This window comes from Orbicella franksi, chromosome 4 (genome assembly GCF_964199315.1).
Source record: "Orbicella franksi chromosome 4, jaOrbFran1.1, whole genome shotgun sequence".
Classification (NCBI taxonomy): Eukaryota; Metazoa; Cnidaria; class Anthozoa; order Scleractinia; family Merulinidae; genus Orbicella; species Orbicella franksi.
In genome coordinates, this window is record NC_138148.1 from 6,430,039 (window position 1) to 6,454,589 (window position 24,551).

The following is a 24,551-nucleotide window of genomic DNA, read 5'->3' on the forward strand; positions in this document are numbered from 1 at the left end:
ACGTTACTTTCACAGTGCCTGTCGACAGCCAGGTGTATAAATGGGTACCGGCGAACTTAACGCTGGGGGTAACCTTGTGATGGACTAGCATCCCATCTAGGGAAGAGTAGAAATACTCCTAGTCGCTTCATGCTACATAAATTAGGATAAGCTCTGGCCTTATGGCTACTTGGCTCGCATGGAGACTTTACCCTACGTGGCTCTTATTAAGGGACTTTACCGTGTTTCGATCTTTTGCATATTTTAGTATAACGTGGAGACGATTTGTGAAATGAAGGGGTGATCATCGCAGTTGAAATCGCAATTTACGCAATTGCAAATTAAGCTTCCCAAAAAGATTTCAAGCGTCAGCAGGTTTGAACCCGTGGCCTCTGCGTTTAACGTTGCTGTGATCTTAACCAACTGAGCTATGAGACCCATACATTGGGAGCAGGACAATTGTGCTTTAGAAGATTTGTATTCACCAGTGAGCTGTAGTTGCTTGCTCTTCAGTCTTTAAGCCATCAGTGTCTTCTTGTCATGTCTGTGGCGGGTTATGTCGCAATGCAATGATTTCCAAATTCTCCCCTTTTTTTGCGTTTTGTTCCTCTATTTTACTAGGGTGAGGACATTGAGTACAAAGGAGACCCTTTACAAGATTTCACCCTTAGGAAGTATATGTTTTTGCGCAATAAAATTCCTTTTAATTCTAAACGAGATTCCTGATGTAAAGCAGAACCATTATGAAACAAGTCATTTCTTAAAATATAGACTGGAGTAGTTATTGAATTGTTATTTAACTTGTAATTGTTATTGGAAGGGAAAATCATATATCATAACAATTTTTTTTGCAATCTTCTATGTCCAACTTCGTCCAGACAGAGCACATAACATGTTGGAAGACGTTTATATCAGGTTTTCTTTTGTAAAGAATATTTAAGAGTTGCATTTGTCCCAAAACAATGAAACGGCGGCAATCATTTTAGGCCTTGTCGACACTACGCCGGAGGAATTTGAAAACGGAGGTTTCACTCTCAAAACGCATCAAATGTTTTCCGTCCCCACCACGCCGGAGGAATTTGAAAACGGAGGCTTCACTCTGAAAACGCATTAAATGTTTTCCGTCCACAGTACGCCGGAGGAATTTGAAAACGAAGGCTTCACTCTGAAAACGCGTCAAATGTTTTCCGTCCACACTACGCCGGGGGAATTTAAAAACCAACAATGACAAGCGGTCATTTTGGATTTGTGCTTGAGGAAAACTCAGTCGGGGAAGTCCCATGATTATCGTGACGTCATCCGTTTTCAAAATGTTTTCTGCCCACACTAAAACGCAAGCCGGCGTTTTCAAATTCCTCCGGTCTGAAGAGCGTTTTCTTAAAGCTCCGTTTACGTGACGGATTAGTGTGGACAGTAGGCCCAACCGTAGAAATAATGCTCCGTTTTCAAATTCCTCCGGCGTAGTGTGGACAGGGCCTGAGAGTTGTTCCAAAACAAACAAACTTGCACGGCTGCTGGGCTACGTGAGAGGAAACGCTCTGAAACCGTTGGATAAGATAGACACAAGACACTGTTTCATTCTTTGTTCGGATTGTTTATCAGTACCGAGTTTCTGACGTGTGAATATTAAATGCGTCTTTGCAGGTTTCTGGACAGATTTGTGTATAAAAATCCGAAGAGGAACTTGGAGCGAGGTGACTGCCGCTGCATAGCTACTAAACTTTTGGTTGTTGGTACAATGTCAAACCAGATTTTTCAGATTATCTTGTTTTTACTAGCATAACTTGTTTCTGTTTCCATAGATCATGGAGGTTCACTTACGCAGCCGAAAACGTCATCAAGTGGGCTGGCCGAGGAGCCTGGTAAGATCGAAAAAAGGCGGGAAAGTATTCATTTTCTATCTAATCGTTGACCGTCTAAATTTTTTCAGTTTAAGATATCATTATCAAATTCGGTGTTGACACTGTTTCCAAATTATGTCTCTCATAAGAACATGAGTTTAAACATGTGAGTAAGGCTTATTTTCGTATGAAGTGTTTACGTCTAGCCTCATCTTGAAACTGAGTTAAAAAGCAATGAGGCTCGAATTGTCAGAATATTACGTCATCATGACGTATCCTTTTGTTACTTAGCAACAAGTCCTATTAAAACTGCTGGCTCAATCATCTCATGAAGTACGCTAAAAATTATGGCTTTTATGCTATGAAATTAGTTGATTTTGTTCATTCATTTTGCAGTGAATACTAAAGCATTCCTGTTGAAGAAGGAAGAAGACATTCGAGAAAATGAACTGTTCTTTCAGTAGTATTAATAGAAAAGAACTAATAATCCGTAGAGACATTTGTTAGTACAACAAGAAAGTATCCTCTATTTAATGTCTTGCTCAACTCTCGCCACTTGTCTGCTTGATATATTACGTTGAAACTGTAAGGAGAAAGTAGACTTTGATCGTTCTTGGGTGAACGGATGAAACTGAAAAGCTAACTTAATCAGCTTACAGCTCATGGATATTCCTTTGCTGTATCTTCATGTTAAATTCTTTCTCTACCAATTGTGAGTTCTTTTTGTTTTGTTATTGTTATTGTTGTTGTTGTTGTTTTTTCATTATTTGCCTGCATAGCAAGCGTTCCCGTACGAAGAGCTTTTCCGCATTCTGGCCGCGCGTAAATTGGAGCGAGAGCAAAAATTCGACGAAGCAGGGGTGGGGCTACCCGGGCTATTTCATCATAAAAGACTTATATTTTCCTGTCAAGTTCATAACCTACGAGTCACTTTGCTCCATCAGGTCGTTCCTCTACTTAGGAGACATTATTACTCAGGCGAGTCCTCGTTCTTTCTCCTGCGAGAGAGGAAGACGGGGGACCCTGAGAACTAATATCCGGGAAAAGTAGAGAGCGCGAGGAAAGGTGTTTTTTACCTATAATACGGACCTTGGTACCCAGTCAAGGTTCCTCGTTTCTCGTTCTTTATACTTATTATCAATTTAACTTCCAGGTATTTCAAACAGAAAGCAGAAAAAGAAAATGAATGGAAGAAGAAAACTAACGATTCTGTCGATGAAACGTCAGAAATGGCTTCGAATTTTGGTACGATTTTGTTTTTGTCACTAGACTCCAGGATTATGCCATTGACATTACAAGGCTTCTGTGTTTTGACTTCAGTTGATCTGCTCTTTTGACAGACCACATTCAAGAAGAGCGATCCAGCGTGGGGTTCAACTTCGCTAGGTAGGAAATTCTGATATCTGTTGTGTAGAGGGAACCCTAGGCAAGAATTCAAATGGTTTCCCATTCTTATTGTCCAATCAAAACTAGTTACGTCAGCTGTTACGTCACAATGCTTACAAATCTCCCGCCAAAAACTCTGGCTCGGTCGATTCTTAGCTGAGACTGGGTAGTAGGAAAAGTAGAGTCGTCGGTGATACATTTTTCTGTTTGCTTCCCAGTGAGTTAAAGAGCTCTAAAGAGCGTGGTACAAGTAAAAACAAACACACAGCTAGTGATGAAGAGGATGAAGGCGATGACGAAGAACAGAGCGAGGACGAGACTGACAGCGAAGACGAAGACATGGCGGAAAAAGGGCAAAATTGGTCGGAAGAGGGTACGAAGTGATTGTATGCCGGTTATAAACACTAAGTTATAAATCAAATTTTAGTTAGCATTACTTGTATCCCGTTTACACCAACATGTTAAACATGTTTAAAAGTGGTTTAACTAAACAAGGTTAAAAAGTAGTTGTTTATACTGTGCACACCCAACAAGGCAAAAACCTGTGTGATTAAAATATGTTAGTAAGGTAGTTTGAAATTTGTCTTCTCAAAATGACTGCAAAGCGTAATGACTAATCGATAAATTGGAAAAACGTAAACCTGATTTAGTTAAACTAGTTTAGTTAGTTTGAATGGGGCACTAGACTATGGGCAGAATGGCAATATGATCGGCTCTGTAAGAACATATTGACGACGAGAATTAGGCAAGTCGAGCTCGTGTTTTCTTGAATGGGTGCTATCTATAAAAGTCAAATACCATACTTTTTGGGCTTTGATCCCTTCCCTCGTGCCTAGTTCTTAGTCCTTACTTTGTATCTTTTTATTTACTTTTTTGTATTATTACTCTTGCCAGAGTTTGATTACGAAGCCATGGATCTTTCATCCAACGACGAAGAAGAAACGGGTTTGTAATTTTCTTTTAGCAAGTATCAAATTTAATTATTATTTACTTGTGATTATTACTGATTTATTTGTGGAAGCAAGATTAACGATTTTCCACTGTAAATATATCCCACCATCGTTGTCTCGTTTTCAGAGGAACCAGTCACTTCACAAGGCAAAAAAAGAAAACCGACAGAAAAAGATTACGAAAAGGTATGCGTGTAACATCCCGCGGGCTGCTGCGATCTTTGCCTTTGTTATTTGTGGAAATGAACTGTTGATGCTACCGGTCACCGATTGCAGTTGTTAAGTTCGTTTGAAGGCCGGAACCAGCGTAGCAAGCGTTCGATCTGAAAGTTGGAGCGAGAGCAAAATATCGACGGAGTCAGGGGTAATGGGGCGACCGAATCCGCCTCTCCGTCGATTAGTTGAGCTCGTCCCAAATATTCGCGCAGCCAGCATGCGAGAAATCGTACGGGAAAGCTTGCTACGCGAGCTATTCAAAGCCTTGTTTGTAGTCTCGTCAGACTTGTCAGGAGTGAGGCGACTCTAGAGATGTGTGTGAAGTGACGCGTCACAAGAGCAGCTTATTAACAGCGCTCTTGGACTATTATTTTTAGTCCAATTCTTGCTTTTATTGCTGTATTTTCCAGGCCTTGCTCGAAAACTTGAGCTCTGATGAATTTTCCCACGACGAAGAAAGCCAGAGAACGAAAAAGAAATCCAAAAAAGGACAAGTGGAAGAGTAAAACATATTTCATCTCGTTTGTTTGTTTGTTTGTTTGTTTGTTTTGCCATTTTGTGATTCAAATCGTTTATTTCTGTAACATGTCTTTGTTTCTCTTCTTGGTTTTCTTCAGAAGTGATGTGTCATCGATGTTTGCATCGGCTGAAGAGGTACAATATTTTTCTTACATTATACTTTTTACCTTATGTATGCTGGCTTCCCCATTGCGTGCCGTGACAATCAAATTTCCTAAGTTTTATACAGCCATGACTAAACAAAAAATACCGTTTCTTTCAAATACCCTAATGCACGTGCGAAAGAAAAGTTTCTGTTTCGGAAACAAATGCTGCTTTCAATTAAAAGAATTATTGCTTCGGTAACAATCGTTTCTCGTAGTGAAGTAACACTATGACTTGATCTCAGTGACCAATGTGCCGGCGTCCTGGTAACGCATCTTCCTACCTTTCCGCGTCGCAATCACAGCGTGTCTTGATCTGCTTGAAAAGCAAAATGTAGCAGCAAATACAAAAAACCATTGAAGGATGAACACCTAGAAAAACAAAAACTTGATAGATTTAGTTGTCTTTTTAATTGCTCTCTTTTAATCTTGCTTGTTTTGAAATTACCAGTTCGCTCATCTGCTGGAAAATTCCAAGGCGTCACGTGGTGGAAGCTCTGACGTCAAGAGAGAGGGCGCCAGCGACAACCAACTAAAATGGGAAGAGAAAAAGGCAGGAAGAAACTGGAGAAAACAGAGAGGAGACTGGGGTCGGGGAGAGGTGGAAAGAAAGGACCTGGTATAAAAACCAAGTCTAACCCGAGAAACAAATCCAAATCGCGAGGGAGAGGTGTGAAAGGACAAAGATAGGCGATGTTAAAATGACACTTGAAGGATAATTTATTAAATATCGGAAATGAGTCCTTTCACGGTGGAAACCGACAGTTATAAATGGAATATTACAACCTAAGGGACCGTTCATTTTTTATAAGGTAGGGGGGGCTGGTGGGATTTGGGGGGGGGGCCATGCGAAAAAAAATGGCTTTCGAGGAGGGGCCATCCCCAAAAAATAAGGGAAAAAGGGGGGGTCATGTGAAATATTTTAGTAAAACTTTAAAATGGGATAATGTTTGAATATCAAAAAAATTGCTATAGAATACAAATTTATTACAAACTCTCCTTCTGCTTTAAAAAAACGTTTGGCCACAAAAAGCATTTGTAGCTACTGAAAAGAAGTATTTAACACTTATTTTCGAATGCAACTTTCACTGGCACTCATCTTCATCTTCGCTGTCGTCGAGTTCTTCGTTGCCTCTTGTGCTGCTATGGGAGTCTCTTTCACCAATGCTGCAAGAAGCAGCAATGCTTTCCGTCAGAGTGTACTCTTCAGGGTACATGAAGGTGTAAACATAATCTCTGACTTCCTGCTCAAGGTTTGTGGTGATTCTGCTTCTTGCAGCATTGGTGAAATAATTCCCTTCCAAGAGCTGTGCGATGTATGGCCCATCTCTTCTAAATAACGACGTGGCAACATCCACAACTTTAATACACTCTTCCGGGACGGCCGTTCTAGGAGGGTACACAAGGCATTTTGGAAAATCATTTCCTAGCAGGTTTCCAACACAGATTCCATAAACTCGTTGGACGTTGTTTTCAGTCCGCTTCCTCTTTCTTTCATTTGACTTTGTGCGGTTTTCTTTTTTCCTTCTCCTTTTGTTGATGTGCTGTTTGAGTATGCCCTTGAATATGCTGTTATAATTGCTCTTCTTATTTTCTAGTGCTTCCATGTCCTGCGTGACCTTCGTCAACTTAGCTTCTATACGTTTGATCTGTTTTACATTAAAACTGTGGGCAAATTCTTCGCCCTGCTTCAGAGCAAGCCAATTGGACTGAAAGAGTGTGGAATCGTCTTCCTTTGCATCTTTCAATATGACATTCAATTTTTCCACCATTGCTCTGTGCTCTTTGATGGAGAAGTTCAGTTTTCGTCCATCACTGGACTTCAACTGGTACCCTGGCATGGAAAACTCACTCGCCCTTTCTGAACAGCCATCCGCACTTAGAAAGATTGCTTCTTTTGCTTGTAAGATGTCAAACTGCCTGGATCGTTCAGCTGTAAACCTTTTCTTAAACGACTCGTCGCTTTCGCCATTATTGTGCATTTTGCAATGAGCCTCTTTCATTGTGCTCATGTAGTAATGCACTCTTTTCCCGATTGGAAAAGCCCTTCATGGGTATGTTATGGTTTAAATTTAGTTTTGGCTAAAATTTTCAAACCAATTGGATTTTCATTTCTCTTTGTTCTGAATTATGACAATGAACTTGAGACATTGAAAATTAAGAATTTTAAACCATAGATAAATTTAAACCATAACAAGTATGCTAAAATTTATAAAAGTAATCCACTATTTGCAAGATTTGAGAACACTCATAGCTTTTTGTTCTACCTGCACAGGGCAACATTTATACATGCCTGTCACTAGAGTAGAGGGAAAAACCTTCCAAATAAAGACATCTGTAAATTAAATGTAACAATGTGTTTCACACAACACATCAACAGATTTCCAGTTTTCTCACAACACTTTGTACTTGGTTCAGTATCATAATGCAGGAGCAAGGAGAGACTCTGGTCCAGGCCACTGTTACTTCCGTAAGATTGAGAAGTTTATGAATGAGCACTTATGAGGAGGGGGAGAACTACAGGGAGTTTCTAAAGTTGTCCTGTCAAGAAAAGGAAGGAGAAATTTGTTCTCTTTGTTGTGAATGGACTGGACCACCCATAGAAAGATACCCTAAACCAGTTCCTGACCATTCCTGCCTATCGGAATACCACTACCTCTCCTACCAGAAGACCCCAAAAGAAGGGCGTGATCCAGATGACTGGCAGCTAAGGGTCCAAGCGAAGAATGGGCATGGAAGTGGCAGGCTGGTTTTATCCGACCCAGAGAGTGTTGCTCTGTTTGCAGATAAGTTTATTGTCAAATCAAAGTTTGTGGTGGATTATCTTCAGCATCTTGAAGTGCTGGAATTAAAAAGGAAAAAGAGAGCAGGAGAAAAGGCAAAGTTAAGTAGGGACGCAAAAGATAAATCACAGGAGGATTATCCTTGGACTGAGTTGTGCGAAGATCTAACCAAGCTTAAAAAGCTCCGTGTTCCAGAACAAAACAAGTACTTGAACCACCACGGGCTGAAGCAGCATTTGAAACGCAGCAAGAGTGAGAAAGTAAAGGCAATTGTAAGAAATTCATGCTTGCAGCAGAAGAGTCCTCTCAGAGCTGGCCAACCAACACTGAGAAATGCCAGGACATTGACACAAAATGACAACAAGGCAAGTGCTGACAGCAGTGAAACAGATGGAAGTGACAATGATGAGCATGACAGTGATGCCATTGACTCTGGGGGAGAAGATGACTCAAGTGACGTCATTCTTGCATTCATCAATTCAGATGAGGAAGATGCCAATGAGAGGCCAAATGCCACACGCTCAGGGCGAGCCATAACTAGGAGATCCGAAATTGACTTCTCTTTCTTTTGATTTGTTTTTTAAACAACAGCTCTCTGTAGTATAGGGATTCTAATTTTGTCTTCATAGTGAGCACAATAACTTGAAGTAGGGGGATAATAGAGAAATATTAAAAAAGTTGAAATCTAAATATTGTTTGTTCAATTTTTTTTTTGGGGGGGGTCATCCCAAAAAACTACCGCTATAAGGGGGAGGGGCCATATGAAAAAATTGGTAAGCTGAGGGGGGGTCATGCGATTTTTAAATGGTGCTTCCCAAATCCCACCAGCCCCCCCTCCCTCATAAAAAATGAACGGTCCCTAAGAATGATGTTTGATAGCTAGAATATCTATGTTGAACTCTGATGTTTGATGTTATTTAATAACCTTTTTGGCGTCAGAAACTCAATGTGAAAAACGGCCTTGCAAATACAACTAGCAAATGGCAAAGATTTGACTCTAACTAATTGGAACATCAGCAAATAACCAAAACTGGTTAATCTCTTCTGTGAAATCAAGTGCTAGACTGCTGTTTGGCCAAACATTTGAAGGTCTTGTGGTACTTCTTGATTCTCGGTGTATCATATCAGCTCCTCTGGCACATCTGGTATCTATCGGACACAAAAAATATCCCAGTCTTTTGTATGACTGTGCATTCTACTCTTGTACTATATATGAGCTCGTACTGGCTGGCTTGTAGCTGATTACCGCTCGAAAAAAAAGTTCAGGAATCTCGGTAGAAAACTCGGAATAAACCTCGATAGAACACTTGGTTGAAAATTCATAGAAAACTCGCAAGAAAACTTATAGAAATGCTGAAGGAACAGCCGCCAGAAGCTCGTCTTGCGCATTTTCCTTCTTTATACTCCACTCGTGTTTCCATTACTTGATAAAAAACACAGAAAATGCTTCCTCTCTAGTTTTTTCCCTTAATTAAGTAGAGCAGAGTGTCATTTGTTACCGTGACTGTAATGTCCACAAGATCGTTGGCCAGTTTCTGTCCTCTGTACATCTCCTGCATGTTGTACTCTAGAGAGGCGAGCAGCGTGAAGTATTCGTTGATCATCAATCGTTCTCTGGAAGGCCAGTCAGAGGCATTTAGTGCACTCATAGTAATAGAGGGGAATGGTTATGAAACCCGGCAAATATCAAAGGAGCAAACAAAGACGCCAAGATTTATGTTGGAAGGTCCACGACCGTGCACAATCTTTTGTTTTCCACTCTTACACCATGCATGAATTACGCAACCAAAACGTTGCTGTTAGTTAATTCTCAGTCAGAGGTAAACAACTATTGTGTTTTTGTCACTGTTTTGTGCACGGTCAAGGCCAAAAAAGAGAACAAAAACATATAACAAAGAACTTGTTGGTTTTAATAATCATTCCCCTCTATTAACTATGGTGCACTGTGCTATGATTTGAAGCACTTCGTATTTAATAAACACCAAAACTCTTTCATTATTGTACCTGGCAGTGAATTTTTTTTTCAGGGTAGTAGTCCTTTACTCTTTTGACAATCCTGATTTCTGTATCTTTTTCGGCTTCATCCACTATAGAAAGGAGAATGAACAAGCACAAAAAAAAACAATGAATTAGTGTACGGGTGAAATAATCTTGATAGCTGTCTACAATGACTTTTCCTTTACTTGAACTATTGTTGTTCGCTTGTACGCGAGGGGATGAAGATGGGCAAGAATGGACAAGAGATGTTTGGTTAATAGCAGATTTGCACGATAGCGTCATTTGACTACTACTCGTTTTTTGTGAAAAGTGAGCTGATCAACAGGACACGAGCGTGGGACCAAGAAAAGGTCTGAGTGCCCGATAGGAATCGAACCCATGACCTCCCGAACACCGCGCGGGCGCTCTATCCACTGAGCTACGAGAACTCATGGAGAGCAAGGCCATTTAACTAATTCGTTTTTTCTTTATTATTTAAATTTTGAAGCCCCAGCGCGGTTTTAATAACGATGAACATTAGAAACAGAGAAAGTGAAGTATTACTAGTGTTCTGGTAGTTATCATCAAATCACACCATCATGCAAATCTTATGTTGGGTTAAAAAATAAACTATATATATTCATTTTTTTAAAATGTAAGAAGAAAAAAATTATATCAAAGCAGGGCAATGACAGTAGCGGGAAATAACTCTCCAATAGGCCTTTTTTTCATTCTATATTGCTTTTACAATTATGTATTATATCAAACACGAGAGACAGTATTTCATCGGGATATCCAAACACTGAGAAGAGAGTTGAAAATACGACGCGCAGCGGAGTATTTTAGACGAAATTCGAGGTGTTTGGATATCCGATGAAACACCGTCTGTCTCGAGTGTTTGATATATCTTCTTAATCGAAACAGCAAAAACTAAGGAGTAAACGGAGAAGTAAAATCGCGGTCAAAATCTATATTAATTAAGACCGGGTATCTGAGCCTCCTTTACGGTTGTGTTCTTTTTTGTTTTAAATAATGAATTATTAATGAGTTTGAGAAGTATCTATCATTATCGTTCTGTGAGGCAAGCATTTAACTTAAAGTTAAGTCATGACCGCTGAAGGGGGTCGCTTACTTCAGGCATTTCTGTTTGTTTATAGACTCGTCATCACTTTGATTTTAAAGCCTGTTTGTAAGAATATTTATTATATCTTGAATATAAAAGTGACGGAAGTAATAAAGTTGAAGTTGAATATCAATGCATGTGTAAGAAAGTAGACTCCAAAATGCACTTGAATAAGTTTTTTTTTTTTCTGATCCAGGGGTGTTTCAACTTGTGTAACATTTCCTGTACCTGCTGCCGTTTGCGAACTTTTTTGTTTTCATTTTATTTCTCGACTCTAGACTATTTTTGACTGTTGTCTCATACACTTGAGTCGTCAAACAGCGCGTCTCTCAGCAAGTTGACAAAAGAGTTTCGTGGCAAATAATAGGGACTTTAAGCAAAGACAACGCGGACGGCCACGGGAACGCCATAAGATCAGGGAAAAGCCAAAAGGTCCACTGCGCATGACTGGCGGGAAACAAGTTGACGTTCTGCGTTCGGGCCCGACGTGAGTGAAGCTCATTTCGCGTTGTCTGAAAACGTGAGTTTTCGCTTTCGTTTCCTCTGCTGTGTCAACGCTAAATAACCCGTGTTACTAATTTCGAGGAACTTTAATGCTTGTTTTCTCTTGTTATGTGAGATATTTCATTTTAAAGAAACGTCGGGAAATCTGGAGCGAACTCAAGCCAGTCGGCGAACATGTGAGTACCGTGAAATATCTTTTTGAAAGCTAATGTAAATATAGACAACTTACATGAATTTCAATCGAAATTTTTCCTTTCGAGAAGTACTCAAATGTCAAATGGCTCATGATGGTGAAATTCTAACACATTTAAAAGGGTAGACACCATTAAAACTTGCGTAGCTGTTTCCATTTTCAGTCGTAAGATCAGTGGTTTACTTAGATCTTTATCAGTAAGCACACTGTTTTGTCGCGCCAGTCTGATTAAACATCTGCTGATAACAAGTTCGTTTACTTCATTGTACAACTCAGCGAGAAGGGGCAAGTTGCGTTTGTGGAAGCGAAATTCAGACCGGCACTCGTCGTCTTCAAACCATCGAAGTTAAAATCAGGAAAGGAATCATAAGGTTGGTCGAGATCATTCGACCGGTTTAAATCGTACAAGAGTAGAAGTTCGTGATCGTTTAACATACCTTCATCGTGGATTATCAAGAGTTGATTGCGAACTTCTTTCAATAAAGTGATCCTAGTTCATCCTGATAAACAGAGGACGAATATCGATAATGTCAATAAGCTTTCAGTGCGGAAACCGCGGTTTCCGACGGTGCTGCTTAATGTTTGTGAATTCCCGCCACAACGGCGTTCTCTCCCCAGCCTTCTCACAGGTTTCGACGTCCCCGTCGCCGTCCGCGTTCTCGCTGCTTAAAGTCCCTAATGGAAGCGGACAACACCAAGTGGCTTGACTACGAGTAGTCCCTCTTTCACTTCGTCCGTCGTGCGTGACGCGAAAGAAAACCGCGAGGCTGTTTTCCTGAACATTTTATACAAGTCTTTAAAAAGTGACCCTTCTCTTCATCGTGAGCAATAATCCTATTGTATCTTTAGTAGTTTGTCTCTACATTTTAACTGTACAGGTAGTTTGCTTCGTCAGGCGGTAGGAAACTCGACACTAATGGTGTGATTTTGAAGAAGTGAAAATGATGAACGATTCCAAGACAGACAAAAATGGATTGCTATTTAGGTGAACTTTAAAACCCCTTGCTTGCATTATTGCGACTAAGAATTCCTTTCAGAAAGTACTCTCTACTTAACAATTAGATTATGAGCTCGAGATTTCTATCGCGTGATAGTTGACGAGGGCGCAGCTCGAGTCAACTATCACTCATAAAAATCCAGACCGAATAATCTAATTGTTTTAGTATAAATCTACTAGACGTTCAAAACTTTATCTAAATTCTCTTATTAGACACTTCGAAAACGCAAAGAAGCAGCCGTCATTTTGTTGACAAGCACACACTGCCACGCTACTCATTATGTACAACAGAATAGATAGTGAGTAGCGAGGCGAATAGGAGAGCGGCATTCGTGAAAGAACGCTAGTAGATTTATACTAATTTTCAATACAATTTAAAACGTTTTTCTCTTAGTCATTTTTGGCTTCTTTTATTTCTTTGTTTACAAGTGCATATGTTTGTTGTTTTTAGGCGTTTGTTAAACGCATCTTACAAGGTTGCAGTTTTCAACAACCTGCGTTCATCTGTGGTACACTATTTATGATCTCCGAGGTAATATATCAGCGAAATGATCTGAGTTTCAACTTAGAGAATGTCCAGGCATTTTCTTATCCTGTTTAGCGTCTCTGTTTAGTTTTCGTGGATGGCATATTTTAAATTTTCTCAGAAGGCGTAAGTTTCCCGGTGGGGTAAGAGGAGTGGGGAGGGAATTTTATTTTGGGCGGGGGAAGTACATGTAAAGTCTTCTTAACTAGACTACCTGTACAAACTGAAAAAGTTTCCCCAGAATTTGTAGCTTCCTGTTACAAGTTCATGTGCTCCTCTAGCTCTACTGCTCTTTTAATTTGCTGATCTTGTTTTTTTTTCCTCTTATCTTAAGTGTTTTTTTATTATTTATTTTTTGATCAGTGTTAATAACAGACAAAGGTTAAACCAGGAATCAAGAGTCTGACACAGCAGCCGGAGGTAAGTAAAAGCAATCAGACTAGCTCTGTTTTAATAATTTCCTTTCGCAGGACCGCTTTAATCAGACCTGGAAGATTTTCAATTTTGTACTCGTTTAGCGGGTTTCTTCTACCCTTGAACAAAAGCTGGCCAGCAAAGTTTTTTGTTCGTCTTATTTGTATCTTTTTACATTTCTAACAAAAGTGAAGGTTACTAATTTGTTCCCGTGTGATTTTCTTTTTTCCAACCTCAAAAAAGTGTGCTTTAAGCGATATGCTAACGCCCGTACACCCAGGCGTTTGTGTTCGTTTTTTTAAATCGATCTCTTTTGCGTCGCATATATAGTCATTGGCATTAATAGGAAATTGCGCTCAGTCTTGTGTTTAACCTTTCGCTTGCAGTAGCGATCAAACTACATTTTCTCATTAAAATACCATCACATTATCAAGTACACAGGTGACGAGAATAAAGATAATCATCAGTTATTTGAAAGTGATATTGTCGTGACGTCGCTCCAAATTCTCAGAACTGAAGTGATGGCTGTCAGTAAGAAGAATTGACAATCTAAACTAGGGGAACTGGAATGATTAAAAGTAGTGTGATCTCGCGTTCAGTTTAAAAGATTAGTGCAAGTGGCTCGCTAAAAAAGTGATGCGAAGGTTTTCAAGATGAATTTCTAATAGAATTTCTACATGAATTTCTAATTCTAATCCGCACTTATGCGGTTTAATTCCCCCTAAAGAGAAGCAAACCGCCAGAAAGTAAAACTCGCCTAAATCAAAACCACCTCCAGGAGCCTAGAGACATCAAAATAACGCAATGCAAACATAAGGTAAGCCATTTTATTCAAATTATTTTCTACACGTAGCATTTAGAGTAATTTTCGAAGCATTCTCGTACATTGTCTTATAGACGGCTAAAATTGTAACGCAATCGCCAACAGCATAATGTCACGTATTAATCGTATTCAACGTCTGGGCCGCCTGTGGTGACACGAGACGAGGTACAAATACCCAGCCATGCGTATAAAGTTTCAAATTGCTTGATCCGCGACCGGTCGTTTCTCGCCTCACGATGTTTGCAAGACTTGTTGTTTGGTGTCTTTGTATTCAACAAGTCAGTTCCCTTGGAGGATTCAAGAAGGCTTTTCAGTCAGGAGACATCATTCTCGGTGGACTGAATGTGTTGCACCACAAGGACGCTCACGATAGATGCGGAGATTTTTTTGCCGTCGGTCTGGGTTACACGGAAGCTATGATCTTCGTGATCGAGCAAATCAACAACGATGCGTCCCTCCTTCCTAACATTACACTCGGCTTTGATATCCGCGACTACTGCGAAACCATCTCTATCGCCGTCAAAGAGACTTACGAGTTTGTGCGAGACACAGATTTGCATCATTCGTGCTCAAGCAACAATTTCCGCGTCGATAACGAAACAACTTCCTGCTGTTGCTCGAGCAAGAATTCCAGCCCCGTTAAACTGATCATTGGACCTTACGACTCAGCCAGTGCCGTCCAGATTGGAAGCCTTCTAAGCGTGGCGAAGATTCCCATTATAAGTTTCTCTGCTACGAGCGATGAGCTAAGCTCAGCCCAATTTCGATACTTTCTCAGAACGGTACCTCCTGATGGACAACAAGCCCGGGTGCAAGCGGATCTGTTCGAGCACTTCAAGTGGACCTATGTTGGCACCGTAGCTCTGGATGACTCCTACGGACGGTTTGGTGTGTCGGCGATACAGAATGAATCCTACAGGCGGAAAACCTTCTGCATCGCTTTCTCCGAGTTTATTCCACGGCTTCGGGCGGCCCAGAGCATAACACAGATTGTCTCTCGGATTAAACAGCAGAGCAATGTCAAAGTGGTCGTCGTGTGGGTCTTCGGCGGATATGCTAAACAGTTCTTTGCAGAAGCTCTCAGACAAAAGTTATCGCAGCGAACTTGGATTCTGGGCGACGCAACGAGCACAGAGGGAAGCGACCTACTTGGCCCCTACTTTAGTCTTCTTGATGGTGCCCTCGGTGTTCAACCGCACAATCGCAGGAACGAAAGGTTTGAAAAACACTTAACTTCTCTAACCCCGAATAAAACACGTTTCGGTAAGAATCCGTGGTGGGCTGAGTACTGGAAACAATTTAGGAATTGCTCCGTTCAAAGTGTCTATGAAACAGACCCGAAATGTTTCGATGTTCCGTTGTCACGCAGCATGGCTAAGGAACTGTTCGATCCTTATCTTATCTACCTCATAGACGCCGTCTATGCAGCCGCCTACGCTTTGGACAGGAGCATCAGGTGCCGTGACTCAGAAGAAAAACTTCAAGGGGGAGAGTGCCCACTGGCAAAACTACTTAAGACTGGAGGGGTCGACCTTTTGCCATACTTGAAAAATGTCAGCTTTAGAGGTCTCACTGGTGTTGTGGAATTTGACGATCACGGAGATCCAAAAGAATCGTCGTTCGAGATAGTGAACATCCAAGTGCACGGAGCGGGCGAGAAAAACAAGTTTATAGTGGGATCTTGGAACAGCAAGGAACAGCAAAGGTTGCGATTAAACGATTCCGCGATCAAGTGGGCAAACGGCAGTGTTTATACAGAAGTTCCGGCTTCAGTTTGTAGCGAGGTTTGTCTCCCCGGAACTCGGCAGGAAGTAATTGCGCCTTGTTGTTGGAAATGCGTCAAGTGCCCGGGGGACACAGTCAGCAAGGAACCTGGGTCTACCAACTGCACTGCGTGTCCTCCTAAACAGAAATCGAACGATGCCAAAACGACATGTGTCAGCCTACCGGTGAAGAACTTACGTTTAGAGGACACGGCTGGTGTGTTGCTGTCTTGTGTGACAGTTGTAGGATATTGTCTGACCACTGCCGCGTTACTGGTATTTCTGAAGTACCGCGAGACGGCCATTGTGAAAGCTTCAAACAGGCAGCTGAGTTTCGTCCTTCTGCTCACAATCTTCCTCAGTTTCACTCTAGCACTGTTGAGCTTGGCAGAACCGACTGATTTTATTTGTCGCGTTGCACAGTTTTCCCGGTATATCATTTACTCTACGTTCGTGTCAATTCTGTGGTTAAAATCCGTGCGTATATTCGTCTTGTTTCAATTCGACGTCTCCAGAATGGCCTCGCAAAGTTACATTTCAAAAGCCAAGTATCAAGTGGCCTTAGTTGCTCTCGTCAACAGCGTGGATGTTGTGTTACTGATCGCCTGGTTCGCTTCAGACCCACCCTTTCGAAATGAAAAAATCCAACCAACTCAGTACATCTTTTACACCTGTACACCCTATGGATCTTCAGTCGGAAAAGCACTGTATTTTATGGTTTGCTCATACGTTCTGCTGCTTTCGCTGCTTTCGTCGTTTTACGCCTTCAAAGTCCGGAAACTGCCAGATAACTTCAACGAGGCGCGGTTCATCGCGTTCTCTCTGTACATCATTCTGTTGTCAGCATTATGTTATTATTCAGTGGAGTTCTCAGTGCAGGAGGGCTGGTACGTCTCGGTTATCGCCTGTACCACTACTCTAGTGGACTCGTTTGGCTTGCTTGGGTGTATGTTTGCGCCTAAAGTATTCAACATTCTGTTCCACCCAGAGAGAAACTCCAAAGAGGTGATAGGGTCGCAGATAACAGCTTACGTCTGTCAGAACGCTGGGTTGACAAACCTGAGCGGAAATATACCCACAGCGAGTGCAAGCAGTGAGAGAAATGAAACTGAGCCAAAAGAACTGTAGAAAGAAAAATAAAGAGAACATTATCCAGAACTTCAACCTAAAAGAACCTGTCTTAGTCGTAGTTGTTTGAACCCTTGGTTCCAGCAAGGGGGTTGCTTAGTAACGATACAAGTCGGCAAGCTGTCGTGATAAGTTCGGGGTTCCTTGCCATTTTTGATTGGACAATTGTAATCGTCAATCCTTCGGGTGCTTCTTCGACGGTTGGATAAAATCATATTTCAGATCAAATCTCTATTGGTAGATATGGTTAAATTATTTTTCTCAGTTTCAATCTTAAAGAATGCTTCAGCTCAGACTGTTCGGTAAAAAACGAGGTAAAAAACGAATTGTAGTAGAAGCCGTAAAGGTCGGCACACACGAGGGGACTAATCCCTGCAACCACAGTGAGACCTGAATTAAGCGGACCCCATATCAAGCGGACACCAGCTTGAATACCAAAATTTTCCCCCTACATTTACTGTAAAGTAAACCTGCATTCAGCGAACACCTTCGTTAAGCAGAGGCGGAAACCAATATTAAGCCATTCTTTTGCATAAAACCTGCACTAAGCGGACACTTCAAGGGATTTTTACCTCTAAAGGTTTAGCTGAGACTTCTTTAACATTGTTCAGTGATGTCAATTAAAGCTAAGTAGATTATTTCAGATTGATGCATTGATCGACTGGACATTGTAATATGCCAGTCTTTGATCTTACACTGTGTTACAAAAGAGTTAATAGTTAACTATTTTTGCACAACATATTAGAACCTGTTTTGAGCGGACACCCTGTATTAAACGGACACTAGTAATGTTCCCAAACGTGTCTGCTTAATACAGGTTTCACTGTAGTCCCCTGAAGACTTTCCACGAAGGGACTGGTCGCAGGGACTTGTCTCACGAACAGTTCACGCGAAGCGTTTTGAGGAACAAGCCGCGGGGACTTGTCCCAAAATTTCAAACTGGTTTGAATTCGTGGGGCCAGTCGCAGAGACCACATTTTAGTCCCTGCGACTAGACTTTGCGGCAAAAATGGCTAGTTCACCCGATGGGACTTGTCCCCTCGACTTGTTGCAGGGAATAGTCACCACGTGTGTGACGACATTAACAGCTTACCGACTTTTTGATAGTTTTTTTTTTTTTAACCAAATATATTGTTTTTGAGTGAGATCATTCAGTGTTCGTGGATATGTAATTTAAAGCGTTAACTTTCTGGGTTTTTTTTTTCGTTGTTGTTGTTGTTGTTGTTGTGAATTTACAATAACCTTTTGCCGGGATGACTTTGGCAAACTAGCAATTTGATTTTTGAGTTTTAGTGCCCTATTGTATTTAGTCAGTTGTAATTGCATTACCATTTATATCACTAGCTATCCGGCCTATATGAGAAACATGTTCTCGTTCCGTTCTACTTCATACAACATGCGTGGAAACTATATACTGGAAATGCCCAAACCTAAAACTACAACTTTTGTTCTCCACTCCTTTACTTATCTGGCAACAAAAAAATGGAGTTCTCTACCCAATTTTATAAGGTTATGTAACTTCTCAGACTTCAAAAAGCACATCAGTAAAACCAATTCATAAAACATGTAAATGACAATTTTATAATTAGTTAACATAAGTCAATTGTAAATATGTAAATAGCAATTTCTATTTTAATTTTTCGTTATCAAATATTTTGTTGCTCGGAAATATTAGCTTGTCAAGCTACTCTGAAATTCGAGCTTAAATAAAGTTTATGTCTGTCTGTCTGTCTGTCTGTCTGTCTGTCTGTATGTAATCTTTTGATTTTACGTTACTGTGCCATTTTACGTTACTGAACTTCCAAGAATTGTCTCTAGGAAATCGAACTTTGCAGAACACACCAGGAAAATCTTGTAATAAAATGTACACGTGAAATAAATCACCGAACAATGGCACAAACGAAAGAGATATCGTTTTTTTTTTTTCCAAGAGGGCACGGTAACGAATCCTGTTATCTGATTGCTTGTTAGCGCAGTCCGGATTTCCTCTCTCTACCCTCGGTCACATTCACGCGCTCGATGTGTGTGTGGAAAAGGTCAACAATTACAAAAGTGGTTTAAGGAAAGGAGAAAAACAAAACAAGTTATTTACCTGCTATCGGGTTGTTCCGTATTGTGAAGAACTGTGACCTCGGGCTTGAAAATGCTGCCCTCGGCACAGTTTTCACTATACGGACCTCCCAACCGGCAAATAACCGATGATCTACAATAAATGAAAGAAAAGAATTCCTCGCTGTAACGGTGGTTTAAAGATCAGATTTTAATTAATTGGTATGGATTACTCTAATTTTATGTCTCCGTAAAGTCCTTACTTGTAGTTTTTGATTAATAAATTTCCAACGCTAAGAACATTGTTTCATGTCAATTTGCAAACACTTTGAATTTTATCGAAAATAGTCCGCTGTGCGTCATGTATTGGATTCTCTTCTCGTCATTTGCAAGTGTCGGCAGCTTATGAGACTGAACTTGAAATTTTCTTTGCAATCTACGAAGACGACGACGAAGAGCATTTCGTTGACATACCCTCGGACGAGGAAAACAACAATTACACGACACCACAGGACCTCTCAACCCATGGCGATGAATCTCAGGCACACCGTGTTGAGACACCCAAAGACCGAGCCAGCTGGTTGGAAGCATCGTTATGGAGAGGCACGGTGGCCTCATGGTTAGTGCGCTCGTCTCCGGATCGAGCGGTCCGGGTTCGAGCCCAGGCCGAGGACACTACGTTGTGTTCTTGGACGAGACACGTTACTTTCACAGTGCCTGTCTACACCCAGGTGTATAAATGGGTACCGACGAACTTAACGCTGGGGGTAACCTTGTGATGGACTAGCATCCCATCCAGGGAAGAGTAGAAATACTCCTAGTCGCTTCATGCTACATAAATTAGGATAAGCTCTGGCCTTATGGCTACTTGGCTCGTATGGAGACTTTACCTTACGTGGCTCTTATTAAGGGACTTTACCGTGTTTCGATCTTTTGCATATTTTAGTATAACGTGGAGAAGATTTGTGAAATGAAGGGGTGATCATCGCAGTTGAAATCGCAATTTACGCAATTGCAAATTAAGCTTCCCAAAAAGATTTCAAGCGTCAGCAGGTTTGAACCCGTGGCCTCTGCGTTTAACGTTGCTGTGATCTTAACCAACTGAGCTATGAGACCCATACATTGGGAGTAGGACAATTGTGCTTTAGAAGATTTGTATTCACCAGTGAACTGTAGTTGCTTGCTCTTCAGTCTTTAAGCCATCAGTGTCTTCTTGTCATGTCTGTGGAGGGTTATGTCGCAATGCAATGATTTCCAAATTCTCCCCTTTTTTTGCGTTTTGTTCCTCTATTTTACTAGGGTGAGGACATTGAGTACAAAGGAGACCCTTTACAAGATTTCACCCTTAGGAAGTATATGTTTTTGCGCAATAAAATTCCTTTTAATTCTAAACGAGATTCCTGATGTAAAGCAGAACCATTATGAAACAAGTCATTTCTTAAAATATAGACTGGAGTAGTTATTGAATTGTTATTTAACTTGTAATGTTATTGGAAGGGAAAATCATATATCATAACAATTTTTTTTGCAATCTTCTATGTCCAACTTCGTCCAGACAGAGTACATAACAAGTTGGAAGACGTTTATATCAGGTTTTCTTTTGTAAAGAATGTTTAAGAGTTGCATTTGTCCCAAAACAATGAAACGGCGGAAATCATTTTAGGCCTTGTCCACACTACGCCGGAGGAATTTGAAAACGGAGGTTTCACTCTCAAAACGCATCAAATGTTTTCCGTCCCCACCACGCCGGAGGAATTTGAAAACGGAGGCTTCACTCTGAAAACGCATTAAATGTTTTCCGTCCACAGTACGCCGGAGGAATTTGAAAACGAAGGCTTCACTCTGAAAACGCGTCAAATGTTTTCCGTCCCCACCACGCCGGAGGAATTTGAAAACGGAGGTTTCACTCTCAAAACGCATCAAATGTTTCCCGTCCCCACCACGCCGGAGGAATTTGAAAACGGAGGCTTCACTCTGAAAACGCATTAAATGTTTTCCGTCCACAGTACGCCGGAGGAATTTGAAAACGAAGGCTTCACTCTGAAAACGCGTCAAATGTTTTCCGTCCACACTACGCCGGGGGAATTTAAAAACCAACAATGAAAAGCGGTCATTTTGGATTTGTGCTTGAGGAAAACTCAGTCGGGGAAGTCCCATGATTATCGTGACGTCATCCGTTTTCAAAATGTTTTCTGCCCACACTAAAACGCAAGCCGGCGTTTTCAAATTCCTCCGGTCTGAAGAGCGTTTTCTTAAAGCTCCACTTTCGTGACGGATTAGTGTGGACGGTAGGCCCAACCGTAGAAATAATGCTCCGTTTTCAAATTCCTCCGGCGTAGTGTGGACAGGGCCTGAGAGTTGTTCCAAAACAAACAAACTTGCACGGCTGCTGGGCTACGTGAGAGGAAACGCTCTGAAACCGTTGGATAAGATACACACAAGACACTGTTTCATTCTTTGTTCGGATTGTTTATCAGTACCGAGTTTCTGACGTGTGAATATTAAATGCGTCTTTGCAGGTTTCTGGACAGATTTGTGTATAAAACTTCGAAGAGGAACTTGGAGCGAGGTGACTGCCGCTACATAGCTACTAAACTTTTGGTTGTTAGTACAATGTCAAACCAGATTTTTCAGATTATCTTGTTTTTACTCGCATAACTTGTTTCTGTTTCCTTAGATCATGGAGGTTCACTTACGCAGCCGAAAATGTCTTCAAGTAGGCTGGCCGAGGAGCCTGGTAAGATCGAAAAAAGGTGGGAAAGTATTCATTTTCTATCTGATCGTTGACCGTCTAAATTTTTTCAATTTAAGATATCATTATCAAATTCGGTGTTGACACTGTTTCCAAATTATGTCGTCCATAAGAACGTGAGTTTAAACATGTGAGTAAGGCTTATTTTCGTATGAAGTCTTTACACCTAGCCTGATCTTGAAACTGAGTTAAAAAGCAATGAGGCTCGAATTGTCAGAATATTTTGTCATCATGACTTATCCTTTTGTTATTTAGCAACAAGTCCTATTAAAACTGCCGGCTCAATCATCTCATGAAGTACGCTAAAAATTATGGCTTTTATGCCATGAAATTAGTTGATTTTGTTCATTCATTTTGCAGTGAATACTAAAGCATTCCTGTTGAAGAAGGAAGAAGATATTCGAGAAAATGAACTGTTCTTTCAATAGTATTAATAGAAAAGAAGTAATAATCCGTAGAAACATTTGTTAGTACAACAAGAGAGTATCCTCTATTTGATGTCTTGCTCAACTCTCGCCACTTGTCTGCTTGATATATTACGTTGAAACTGTAAGGAGAAAGTAGATTTTGATCGTTCCTGGGTGAACGGATGAAACTGAAAAGCTAACTTAATCAGCTTACAGCTCATGGATATGCCTTTGCTGTATCTTCATGTTAAATTCTTTCTCTACCAATTGTGAGTTCTTTTTGTTTTGTTATTGTTGTTGTTGTTGTTGTTTTTTTTCATTATTTGCCTGCATAGCAAGCGTTCCCGTACGAAGAGCTTTTCCGCATTCTGGCCGCGCGTAAATTGGAGCGAGAGCAAAAATTTGACGAAGCAGGGGTGGGGCTACCCAGGCTATTTTATCATAAAAGACATATTTTCCTGTCAAGTTCATAACCTACGAGCCACTTTGCTCCATCAGGTCTTTCCTCTACTTGGGAGACATTATTACTCAGGGGATTCCTCGTTCTTTCTCCTTCCAGAGAAGAAGACGGGGGACCCTTTGAACTAATATCCGGGAAAAGTTGAGAGCGCGAAGAAAGGTGTTTTTTTACCTATAATACGGACCTTGGTACCCAGTCAAGGTTCCCCATTTCTCGTTCTCTATACTTACTATCAATATAACTCTCAGGTATTTCAAACAGAAAGCAGAAAAAGAAAATAAACGGAAGAAGAAAACTAACGATTCTGTCGATGAAACGTCAGAAATGGCTTCGAATTTTGGTACGATTTTGTTTTTGTCACTAGACTCCAGGATTATGCCATTGTCTTTACAAGGCTTCTGTGTTTTGACTTCAGTTGATCTGCTCTTGTGACAGACAACATTCAAGAAGAGCGATCCAGCGTGGGGTTCAACTTCGCTAGGTAGAAAATTCTGATATCTGTTGTTTAGAGGGAACCCTAGGCAAGAATTCAAATGGCTTCCCATTCTTATTGTCCAATCAAAGCTAATTATGTCAGCTGTTACGTCACAATGCTTACAAATCTCCCGCCAAAAACTCTGGCTCGGTCGATTCTTAGTTGGAACTGGGTAGTAGGAAAAGTAGAGTCATCGGTGATACATTTTTCTGTTTGCTTCCCAGTGAGTTAAAGAGCTCTAAAGAGCGTGGTACAAGTAAAAACAAACACACAGCTATAGTGATGAAGAGGATGAAGGCGATGACGAAGAACAGAGCGAAGACGAGACTGGCAGCGAAGACGAAGACATGGCGGAAAAAGGGCAAAATTGGTCGGAAGAGGGTACGAAGTGATTGTACGCCGGTTATAAACACTAAGTTATAAATCAAATTTTAGTTAGCATTACTTGTATCCCGTTCACACCAACATGTTAAACATGTTTAAAAGTGGTTTAACTAAACAAGGTTAAAAAGTAGTTGTTCATACTGTGCACACCCCACAAGGGAAAACCTGTGTGATTAAAATATGTTAGCAAGGTAGTTTGAAATTTGTCTTCTCAAAATTACTGCAAAGCGTAATGACTAATCGATAAATTGGAAAAACCTAAACCTGATTTAGTTAAACCAGTTTAGTTAGTTTGAATGGGGCATTAAACTATGTGCAGAATGGCAATATGATCGGCTCTGTAAGAATATATTGACGGCGAGAATTAGGCAAGTCGAGCTCGTGTTTTCTTGAATGGGTGCTATCTATAAAAGTCAAATACCATACTTTTTAGGCCTTGATTCCTTCCCTCGTGCCTAGTTCTTAGTCCTTACTTTGTATCTTTTCATTTACTTTTTTGTATTACTACTCTTGCCAGAGTTTGATTACGAAGCCATGGATCTTTCATCCAACGACGAAGAAGAAACGGGTTTGTAATTTTCTTTTAGCAAGTATCAAATTTTACTTATTATTTACTTGTGATTATTACTGATTTATTGTCGAAGCAAGATTAATGATTTTCCACTGTAAATATATCGCACCATCGTTGTTTCGTTTTCAGAGGAACCAGTCACTTCACAAGGCAAAAAAAGAAAACCGACAGAAAAAGATTACGACAAG

The 24,551-nt window shown here is 40.7% G+C and overlaps 3 protein-coding genes across 3 annotated transcripts; all 3 read left to right on the top strand.

Annotated features, from left to right (window-relative positions):
• Nucleotides 1–2,482: 2,482 nt before the first annotated feature.
• On the top strand, nt 2,483–23,574 carry LOC145485450 (uncharacterized). The gene is made up of 7 exons (XM_081464117.1): nt 2,483–2,532; nt 2,974–3,065; nt 3,161–3,206; nt 3,425–3,579; nt 4,101–4,151; nt 4,284–4,342; nt 23,349–23,574. The coding sequence occupies exons 1-7, from the start codon at nt 2,483–2,485 to the stop codon at nt 23,412–23,414; spliced, it is 519 nt and encodes a 172-aa protein (XP_081320243.1). The 3' UTR covers nt 23,415–23,574.
• LOC145484360 (uncharacterized) lies at nt 4,524–5,731 on the top strand. The gene is made up of 4 exons (XM_081462981.1): nt 4,524–4,667; nt 4,783–4,874; nt 4,990–5,026; nt 5,486–5,731. Exons 1-4 carry the CDS (start codon nt 4,524–4,526, stop codon nt 5,657–5,659), a joined length of 447 nt encoding a protein of 148 aa, XP_081319107.1. The 3' UTR covers nt 5,660–5,731.
• LOC145484209 (extracellular calcium-sensing receptor-like) lies at nt 14,285–17,763 on the top strand. Its single transcript, XM_081462845.1, has one exon. It carries the CDS (start codon nt 14,611–14,613, stop codon nt 17,263–17,265), a length of 2,655 nt encoding a protein of 884 aa, XP_081318971.1. The 5' UTR covers nt 14,285–14,610; the 3' UTR covers nt 17,266–17,763.
• Nucleotides 23,575–24,551: the final 977 nt, after the last annotated feature.